At 39.5% G+C, this 11263-nt stretch overlaps 1 protein-coding gene across 1 annotated transcript; it reads left to right on the top strand.

Moving 5' to 3' along the window:
* Positions 1 to 361: 361 nt before the first annotated feature.
* Positions 362 to 2901, top strand: LOC149302855 (serine/threonine-protein kinase pim-3-like). The gene is made up of 6 exons (XM_089482066.1): positions 362 to 446; positions 659 to 768; positions 885 to 935; positions 1204 to 1567; positions 2453 to 2629; positions 2717 to 2901. The coding sequence occupies exons 1-6, from the start codon at positions 362 to 364 to the stop codon at positions 2899 to 2901; spliced, it is 972 nt and encodes a 323-aa protein (XP_089338192.1).
* Positions 2902 to 11263: the final 8362 nt, after the last annotated feature.

Below are 11263 nucleotides of genomic sequence, written 5' to 3' on the forward strand. Positions count from 1 at the left end.
GCTGTCAGTAATTGAGCTCAGAGCTGGGGAGGGCGGTGGTGGTGTGTGTGGCTGCTGCTGATGATTATCGGACTAATCACCACACGCATATACACCGGATTTATTTCGCCTTAACTACTTTTTTGCTGCTTTTTTAGGCTCGTGAAACTCGGAAACCGGATTTTGTTTGGACTCATTTACGGTTGCCCATTTTATCTACATGGATACGTTAGTCTAAAAGCACAAACTGTTTTTGTTTATATATGTCTTCGGGTGAATTGACGCGGCAACATCAAGGAGACATACCCGTGAGGACTGATCACTCGGACGCCGGCGCCTCGTCTCGATTTTGTTTTTTTTTTTCTTGAGGATTTGAGTGAAGATGCTACTCTCTAAATTTGGCTCCTTGGCTCACATTTGCAATCCAGCCAGCATGGATCACCTGCCGGTGAAAATCTTACAGCCAGGTACGCCGGTGTTTTGTACCGCTTTTCGTGATTGAGGGAGAGTGTTGGAAGGATTAGGAGGGGTGTTTTATATCCGCGCTGAGTACTTTCTGCCATCACTCTCTTCGCTGCCATAAGGATTAGCTTCTTCTTGCTCATCAGTGTCTTGCAGTCTCCGATAGCAGAGAAGCTGCTGGCGGAAAGAACTAATGGATTTATTTTATTTATTGCAGTGAAAACCGAGAAGGAGCCCTTTGAGAAGGTTTACCAGGTTGGCTCTGTGCTGGGCAGCGGTGGCTTTGGCACGGTATACTCTGGCAGCAGGATTGCAGATGGCTTGCCGGTAAGTCGCGGGTGGGTCTAGAGGTTGACAGCAGTGCGGTGAACCTCCTTATCTGCGTTGTAGAAAGCGAAGGCACGATGTCATTGAGAACCCCCTCTCTCTGTTTCTCTTGTCAGGTCGCTGTCAAGCATGTATCTAAGGACAGGGTCACGGATTGGGGCACTTTGGTAAGTATCTAAGGGCGTTTGTGGGGGATTCTGATATATGGAAGGGTGTGCGTGGGGGAGACACGGCTCAGGGGAGTGTGGAGTGTTTGGTGGTTTTTCCACTGCGGCTGTAACCCAAATGCAGCATTATAGGGACACCCACTTATGGGCGACCTTTGATATAGTGCCAAATGACTATAGCCTGCGCTGCGGTAGTGGAGAGTTTTGCAGTACTGTTAAAATATGAGTAACGGGCACGATTATCATTTATTTTCTCTTTCTTTATAAGAACGGAGTGATGGTGCCCTTGGAGATCGTCCTCCTTAAAAAGGTGGCCTCTGGCTTTCGAGGCGTGATTAAGCTGCTAGACTGGTATGAACGCGCTGACGGGTTCCTGATTGTCATGGAAAGACCCGAGCCGGTGAAAGATCTCTTTGATTTTATAACGGAGAAGGGCGCTTTGGATGAGGACACGGCCCGTGGCTTTTTCCGTCAGGTGTTAGAGGCTGTCCGGCACTGCTACAGCTGCGGGGTCGTTCACCGAGACATAAAAGACGAGAATCTGCTAGTGGACCTCAGGACCGGCGAGCTCAAGCTCATTGATTTCGGTTCCGGAGCTCTTCTCAAGGACACAGTGTACACAGATTTCGATGGTAGGTATAATGGTCTCGATGCGATGCTGCTTGTCCTCGGTTGAACCCCATCATGTAGCTGTGAGTGGCACAGCCATTGCTTGGTATGCGACAGGGATTATTGTACTGGCCCCTCCCATGCCACCTCTCCACACAGTGCGGGCTATTCCACCCAGTGACGCATTCTATTGCTTTCCACACGGGGTTATTTTCTGCTGTGTGGGTGGGGGGAACCCTGTTAATTTCCCGCATATCTGTTTTGCGTTTATAATGTGAGCTGTATCTATAAACCGCTGTGCGGGGTGTGATACATCTGCAGTGCAGTTTCACCCCCACCCCCCTCTGAACCCGTGTAGAGACACGGGGTGTTACCGGGTATCGACGCCCATAGCAATAAAATTGTCCCAATGTTTCTTACGATGTGGGCGTAGATAGTGATGACTAGCTATGGAGCTGCCTCACTTCACATCTGTTTGTTGTGAAACCCGAAGCTTCGGCCCACGTGACCAAGCGTTTTACAGATTCCAGGTTTTGTTTGGTATCCAAGGAACGGTAGAGAACCCAGGGAGATCTGACTACGGAGCCTTTGCACACAGCCCATGGGGGAGGGGAGATCTCTAACAATACCAGTGTCTTTGCTGTAGTTGTGATGGGCTGTGCAGGCAGATAAGGTTGCTTTTCCTCCCCCTCTACACTCCCTTTTGTGTCTATTTTTGGAGTGGTGCTGCAGACGACACGTGGTCCTTGTATTAAAAAAAGCAAAAAACCTTGCTAGTAAACAGATGTGTGCAAAGTTCATTGCTGTGGGGTCGGGGTCAATCTTTGTGTTTCTATTAAGTCATCCACTTTTTAGAGATGGTTTTGCTGATATTAAATTTTTTTTTTTTTTTCCCCATTTTTCTTTAGGAACAAGAGTCTATAGTCCTCCAGAATGGGTCAGATATCACAGATACCATGGAAGGTCAGCAACTGTCTGGTCATTGGGAGTTCTTCTTTATGACATGGTGTGTGGCGATATACCATTTGAGCAGGATGAGGAAATTTTACGGGTTCGCTTGTACTTCAGAAGACGAATTTCCTCAGGTATGCGAGTAAATGAGTTGTTGTAATCTTTACTTTGCAAATATTGTGTATGAATCTTGAATAACAATTTACTTTTTCTCTCCTCAGAGTGCCAACAACTTATCAAATGGTGCCTTTCTTTGAGGCCTTCTGATCGACCAACGCTTGAACAAATTTTTGACCATCCATGGATGTGCAAGTGTGACCTAGTGAAGTCAGAGGACTGTGATTTAAGACTAAGGACCATTGACACTGATGAATCTAGCACAAGCTCAAGTAACGAGAGCCTGTAAAACTCAAAGAATCTTACAAAGAGAAGGGAGCATTTGTCAGATCAATGCTGCTGCCAATACTACACGGGAGAGGCTGAAGCATTGTCTACTCTACAGATAAACATTTTTTAAAAAAGTTATTCCTTTTTAGTTTATTCCACCCAAAATTACTTGCAATTATTGCCCGGAATGAGACTTCATTACAATATGCTGATCTGCAAGTTGTAGGCCAGAGCTTACACAAAGGACTGACCTTATTTACATAAGAAAAGCAGTGACCTCTTGAATACATAGTATACGGTTTGCTCTCATAGAGCCTGGACTAGATTTTTATTTGCTTTTTGAGTGCCTTTTTGAAAGCTGCTTCAGTGGGACATTAATTTATATATATATAATTTTTTTTTCATATGGCAATGTATGTCCAAAGAAGATCCATGCCATTATAGGGTTTGTCTGGCATAAAGGTGATGTGTGTTGGATCAGCTCTTTGTAAATCTGAGCATTTGGAAGTAATGCTACCCATATGGAAAACACGAACACCAGTATATTGCGAAACTTTTTTTTTTTTTTTTCTTTGCATCTCCAAAATGTTTCATGAACTCTGTAGAATAGAGGATTGTTGTGTGTTTTATTTATTTCTTTGTAGGAACACTAATCCCTCTCCATTACTACCACTGGGCACAACTATGCCTCTAATTTAAGGCCCCCTAACCATGTCAGCCTGCAAGTCTTATGTATGGGCATGTTAAATGCACAATCAATGCAATATTCAAGGACCTTTTCCATAAGTTATTTTCCTTGTATTATATGGTTATTTATTGCAATATTTCTAGATGTTACCCATCATTATTTATTTGATTAATTTATTTGTCTAGAGTTTATCCAACACTGCTTAATTTTCCAGTAGTTTATTTTTACCTTTTTTACTCTGCATTCCACTCATCTATTTTTTATTTTTTTTCTCTCCCCTCCTCTCTTCACCCTCATTGTTTATAAACCAGCCTTTTTTTTGGGGGGGGGGGCAGGGTAATTGTTGTAAAGAGTTTAATTTGAGTCCTAGAATGAATTTAAAATTGTCATAATGCCTATTGTGTCTAGTTATTCTACCTTAATTAATTTAAATAGTTTATACTGGGCTTTCTGCAAGATTAAGTTATTGGCATTATACATTCTCCATGCATTGGCTCTGGGAGAAAGTGTAGAGTCCTACATTTTAATTTATTTTGATAGCTGTGTTCCTGTGATCTAGTTGCATTTATGCAGCTTCATTTTTTTTTTTTATTTGTTTAACTTAAGTGTGAAATGTATGTATATCATATTTTTTATACAAGTATTTCAATTAAACTTTTTTTTTTTTGTATAGAATGTGTGCTGTGATATTTTCTTTCTATTGTTTTACTCTTCCTAAACTCTTAATTCAACAAAATGCCACCTAAATTGTACTTCCCCCAAAACAAGCATTTTCCGACATATTCGGACACGTGAGATTAATCCATTTTTCTGATGACATACACGTTAGCGAGTGCTTAACCCCTTCGTGACAAAGGCTGATTTTACTTTTTGTACCCTTCGTGACAATGGCCGTTGTAACATTTCTGCGCTGCTCATATTTAGTTGTAATTTTCTTCTTTCCTGTTTACTGAACCCACACACATTAGATATTGTTTTTTTCAGGACAAGAAGGGCTTTCTTTAGATGACATTGTTTTGATTGTATCATATTATTTACTATTAAAAAAAAGTATAAAATATGGTGAAAAATTTAGAAAAAAATGACTAACTTTTAGTTGAAAAATCTTTTACTCATCTATAAAAGGTAATGAAAAAACCTGCTAAATAGATTCTACTATTTGTCCTGAGTTTAGAAATACCCAATGTTTTTTTGCTTTTTTTCTACACGTTATGGGGCAAAAAGTACAGGTAGCGTTTTGCTATTTCAAAGCCATTTTTTCCAAATCTGGTAATTCTTCCCCCCATGTGCCATTTCGGGTATCTTTGAAGCCGGCCAATGCAATTTACCCCATCAAGTCATATATTTTTGAAAACTAGACAGCCCAGGGTATTCCAAGTGCTAGTATTTTAACCCTTTCCATGCACTAATTCTACCATCAGCCTTTGTCAAACTTTATGGTAGTCATTTTTTTTGCATTTGTTTTTTCACACACTTTAGGTATAAATAAACAGGTTCTGGTATATGTCACCCCAATATGTGTTTAGCAACATCTCCTGAGTACAGCGATACCTCACATGAATGATTTTGCCTGGGTGTTTGGGGGCAAAAGGGCCACATTTGGGGCATGCGCATTTTCAATGTTGAACTTTGGTATTTGGGGATCCACTGCCCATGCCCTATTTGGCACATCTTTGAGCCGGGCCATTTCAGTATGCCCAATAAAGCCATATATGTTTGAAAACTAGACACCCCAGGGTATTTCAAATGCTAGTATTTGAACTCTTTCCATGCACCATATCTACCACCAGTCTTTGTCAAACTTTGTGGTAGTCATTTTTTTGCATTTGTTTTGTCACACACATTTTACTTCAGGTATGAATGAAAAAGTTCTCGTATATGTCACTCACAAAACACCCCAATATGTGTTCAGCAACATCTCCTGAGCGCAGTGATACCCCACATGAATGATTTTGCCTGGCTGTTTGGGGGCAAAAGGGCCACATTTGGAGCGTGCACATTTTTCAATGTGGAACTTTGGCATTTGGGGATCCACTGCCCATGCCCTATTTGGTACATCTTTGAGCCGGGCCACTTCAGTGTGCCCAATAAAGCCATATATTTTTGAAAACTAGACACCACAGGGTATTTTAAATGCTGGTATTTTAACTCTTTGCATGCACACATTTTACCACCAGCATTTTTCAAAGTTTGCAGTAGTATTTTTGTGTGTATTTTTCCCACACACACCTACTTTATGTATGAATTTACAGCTCCTGGTATATGCCGCTGTCACACGACACCCCAATATGTGTTCAGCAACATCTCCTGAGTACAGTGATACCCCACATGCATGGGTTTGTCATTTTTGGGGGGAACTAAAAGGCCACATTTGGTACGTGTGCATTTTTCTAATTGGAAATTAGATGTGTGGCCATCCTTCCCCCCGTGTTATTTGGGACATTGTTGAATCCGGCCAATTCAATTTACCCCATCAAATCATACATTTTTTAAAAGTAGACACCCCATGGGCATTTAATATGCCAGTATTTTAACTCTTTCCATGCGAGAATTGTTTTAAGCTAATGTGCTAATTTTAGGACTTGCTCACAAAAATATATTTTTTATATATATATTTTAATTTTTTAAAACATTTTTAAGATTTTTTTTCAATTTGAAGGTTCCCCTGATAGTGACATCAGAGGGAAATTATTTTTACATTTTACTGTTTTTTTACTATTTTTTTTCTAATGATTATTAATTTTATTTTATTTTTAATTTATTTTTTTCTAATCACACTGTGATTAGGAAGCTGAGCTCCATTGACTTGCATGGTTGAATGCAGTACCTGTATTCAACCTGCAAGTGGAGCCAGAGTTCGCTAGAGGGTCAGGAGACCGTCTAGCGAACTTTTTCGTCTTTATTATTTTTTTTCCCGGGTCGCCGCCATCTTGCTGATGGCGAAGATCACCGGCAGCTGGTCACAGTCCATCAAGAGGTAAGTGTTTGGTGTCGCTGGATGCCTCCTGATCGAGGCATTCCAGCGACACCATTTAAGTTTAGGAGGTGATCGTTGATCGCCTCCTAAACGCTTTTAAAACGGGCGTCCGCCGCCATACATTGTATGGCGGATGTTGACGCCCCGGGGAGGGGCCAGACATGCCCCTGATTCCGATCATGGCGTTGCTGAATGCCTCGAGGTCGAGGCATTACAGCAACGCCGTTTTGGGTAAAAAAATCGATCACGGATCGATTTATTTTACCCGTTTTAACAAATGACGGTCCTGGCACGTCATTTGTCGTTAACGACATGTTTTTCCGTGACGTGCCCGGACCGGCAATTGTCATCAAGGGGTTAAAAAGCAGAGGTGATTAGGTGTGAGGTCATCATGCCGCTTTATCAAGCATACATGTTCCATCTTATCTTACTGTAAAGGGTCATGTTCTTTTACACAATAAAAGATGTGTAATTCCAACTTGCTTAATAAGTTTAGACATACATAGCGGAATAGGAGGGAATTCAACAAATTGGCTCTCCACACCTTAGCAGCAACTATGTTCTCAGAGGATCATGGGGGGGCCTGAGTAGACTGATAAATGATAAAGCAGGCGCATTGAAATTCTTGAAGGCAAAACTCATTGGACCACATTACTCTTACCTGCCATTAAAGTCTTTCTGTGTTGCAATTGTGTTTTATTTGTATATATTTTTTGTGGGTGATTGTTACTTTATCCATGTGATTATGAAAGCTGTACATTCCACAAACCTCAAATATATGTATTGTACATGTTCCTTACTTTTCATACCTGGGTTTAATTGGCCTTCCCTAGTCCTGTTGGCTGTAATTCATGTGATTTGGCAAGATCTTGCACCTTTTAAAACTGTGGGTTTGTAAAAGTGAAAATCCATAATTGACAACATATTTTACCCCACAGCCCCTGAAACGGTAGTAGATCTGTCAAACTTGTGCAACTCCTAAATTGCTGTTCTCTGGATGACTCAGATGACGCTATAAATCATAGCATAATTCTTCCCAGATACTTAGGTCAGATTTGCATATTTATTAATCACCATTACTTTTTTCTCTTAATGTAAAAATGTTATGCCCTGTGTAGGTGGAATGTGAATTGAGGTGGCCTACCTACAGGTGAGTGAATACGCAGTATGTGTTGGAAACAAAGTCCCCAGGGAGAGAGTACTTTTACCTCAGGGAAGCTAAAATCAGTGGTAAAAGCTGATGAAACTGATGTTTCAATCTCTGCTGTTCTCCTTACCATACTAATACTGGAAACCACTGAAGGCGAGCAGAAATTGTAAGAAATAAACATACAGATTCTGACAGCAAGAAATTAACATTACTGCTTTCATGTTATAAGGTTGTTTATATCTTTTTTTTTATTATCTTACTGTACAGAGTAGCCTTATTGCCATACAATATACCGTATTTTATTTAAAATTTGGAATGCAGCTATTACCAAATTGCTCCAAACCAGTCTGGGTGTTGCTGAAAAGTGGTGGCTGCTGCTTGTGTTCGTTGTTATTGGGACTTTAGGCAATTGCATATGTTCAGACTTCATAAAGAAGCACCAATAACGTGGAAAAAGTAAGCTCCCGTGTAATGTATGTTACATGCGGTTTCATGTTCTGGCTATGGGAACTGTTTTTACATAGAGAGATAAAGCAGGTGAATATGATAAGTAAATCCAGAGTGTGTGTGTGTCAAAGTTCTCAACTATATTATAGTTGATGCAATAATTAAGCAATAACTTCTACTTTAATATAACACAAGTATCACTTTACTGTGTGCCTTTCATACATTACAATGGAGAGCCATAATCTTTCTAAAAGCGATAGGTTCATCCATACATTATTTCTCCCTTTGAGTGGCCAAGAGCACAGGATGTTCTCAAAGTCTTTGGTCAATATTAAGCCACATATTAATATAAATGCTTGTCCTGCATGAGTAGTTAGTGAGGGTTTTTCTAGTTATCTTGTGTAAATACGAATTCCTAGGATAAGAGGCCATAGAGGAAAATTAGAAGGTCAGAGGCATAGTTTTCCCTGAATCATTATGCATATGTAGAGTGGCCTCCAAATTTTATTTAAATGTTTCCACCCAATTTATGTGAATCTTGAGCCTTCAGAGGCATTCATATAATTACAATTAGTGTTACTGTGGTATTGCAATATAAAACACCATTTTTTATTAATCAGGGTGGTTGCTATCATGAACATATTAAATCTTCAAACATTTTTTCCAGAAGATGGCTTTTTAGTGATCATTTGAAAAGTTCCCATGTTTGTCTTTTGATATGCTTTTTATATTTCCATTGGCCTATATGTGTTACTATTTAAGTGCGATGCATTATTAGGGAATGCTAAGACAATGCTACCTTCCTTGCCACAAATAATTCTGTGGAAAATTCCAGTTTCAAGTCATCAGCATTGCAGTGATATTGAACATTGCCCATGCTTCTTAGACACATTGCTTAACGTTTCTAACCTATTATTTGTTGAAGAGCAAGAATACATTTCGAAATGGGCTAGTACAGTGATGTGCAAAGGCTTAATTTAGACGATGAATTACAAATAAATACTCTAAGAGCTATGTAGACGCTGTGCATGCTTATAGAATTTATCTCAGTTATGGTCTTGTAAGGATTAAAGAAGTCTACCGTTTAATTGTACATTATGTAATGGTGTATAGATCTACATGTGTATAGTTATCACCTGGGTGCTTATGACAGCACCTGGCCTTGCTGAATTGGCAAATGTAGATCGCGTGGAAAACCAGCGCCCTCTCTTGGTACAGAAGTGTGATCTTAATCTGTTGTACTATGGCTTGAAAACAACTATTTTGGAAGAATGTCTAAGATTTGTAAAGTGGAAATTAAATAAATATTAACTATAAAATGTGAAAGTGGCTTTTTAGACCTGGACAGATATCCAAAAAGGTCAGGAAATGCTGAAGACAATATTATTATTATTATTATGTTAGATTAGTGAAATATAATAATGCTCACCACCTTGTACCTATCTCTTTAGTTACCTCAAATACAAATGTATTATATCACTTGAACTAATAATTGTATTGAGATATTACATTATTCTTAACATAAAATTAAGTATGAAATACCAGAACATAATTTAAAGATGATCTGGAACATTTCAGATTACTGTCAATCCTAATTCTTATACCTCCTACACATATTTCACAGATCTTCGTGATAGAAACAAAGAATTTAACGGCAGATAAGAACCATTCGGTCCATCTAGTCTGCCCATTTTTCCAGATGTAAGGGGTTTAAACTCATCCTTTCAAATAAGCTTGCCTCCTGTACTTTGTTAAATCCTTTAAAGTATTTAAATGTTTCTATTACATCACCCCTCATTCTTCCTTTCTCCAAGCTATACATATTAAGATCCTTTAACCTTTGCTGAAAATTTCTTTCCTGTACACCATTTACCATTTTGTAGCTCTCCTCTGAACTCTCTCCAATGTGTCAATATCTTTCCAGCGATGGCGTCTCCAGAACTGTACACAATACTCTAGATGAGGCCTGACCAGGGGTCTGGCTCTTCCTGCTACTAATGCTTATCTTTAAGTCAAAAAGTCCCTCTCTTCTATTGTCACAATATTGGAATTTTCACATCCCAAGTGCAATATCTTACATTTCTAAACATTAAACTATAGCTTCTACACTTTCAACCATTCATCTGACTCATTTAAATCATTTGCCATTTGAGTTGTTCTACCCTGTTGCAGACCTTTGTATCATCTGCAAAAAGACATACCTACCATTAAGACCTTCTGTAATATTACTAATAAAAGTATTAAAAAAGTACAGGTTCCAATACTGCTCCTTGAGGTACCCCACTAGGAACAAGTCCTTCCTCTGAATATACACCATTAACTACAAAGTTCTGCCTCCAATCAATCTAGGACCCTACATCTCCAATCTGTGAGGCTTTCTCTCCGTAGTGCATGGGATCTTCAACCCAGACAGCCTCCCTCCTCAACGCCACTGCAAGCATCATCTTTCCCTCGTTTTTCCTAAATATCTACATACACTGGCAAGCTATTAAAAGGAAATAGGTGGGGCTGGATGATTTAAGAGTGAGAACTTAACTATCACAAGGACTTGCCACTGTGAACTTGCTTTAGTGCATCCTGTTACAGTCTATGCCACTGACTCCACATGAACCAACTCTAAATAAGTGCTTATTGAATGCTGTCCTACCTGGTATATATTATGGGGGAATCCCCCACCTAGGTTCCGAGACCCAAAGCATCTGATAGTGGCCCTTTCTACTGTCATGCCACGCGGGAGCACAATCAGAACTTCATGGCTTTTATTGAGCTGGCCCTTGTAAACGCACAGTTGGTAAGGGGAAACGTTCAATTAATCTTTTTTATGAAATATATCAATATACCAATATATCAGGGCCACTAGTAAATTTCCAGATGCTGTGGATTATATTTTCTTTCAGTCAGAATTAACTTTCCTGCTAAAATTTAGTGACTAGTTTATCTTACATAGTAGATACTTCACTTAAGTACTTGCTTGTGTATTTTGTTATTCAAAATCTCCAGTTCATGCCTCGTAATTCTTTTTTATTTATTTGCAGAAAAGTTAGGTCAGAGTGCTCTGTTACGGTATAAAAGCACCAGACACTTTAAAGTCATGAGTGCACAATGGATAGCCGAGAACA

Source organism: Sceloporus occidentalis, unplaced genomic scaffold (genome assembly GCF_023333645.1).
Source record: "Sceloporus occidentalis isolate IW3139 unplaced genomic scaffold, rSceOcc1.0.p SCAF_17, whole genome shotgun sequence".
NCBI classification, from domain to species: Eukaryota; Metazoa; Chordata; class Lepidosauria; order Squamata; family Phrynosomatidae; genus Sceloporus; species Sceloporus occidentalis.

Coding starts and splice junctions, on each gene's coding strand:
- LOC149302855 (XM_089482066.1), top strand. CDS start 362: ATGCTACTCTCTAAATTTGGCTCCTTGGCTCACATTTGCAATCCAGCC. Junction 769..884: donor GGATTGCAGATGGCTTGCCG/GTAAGTCGCGGG, acceptor TTCTCTTGTCAG/GTCGCTGTCAAGCATGTATC. Junction 1,568..2,452: donor AGTGTACACAGATTTCGATG/GTAGGTATAATG, acceptor ATTTTTCTTTAG/GAACAAGAGTCTATAGTCCT.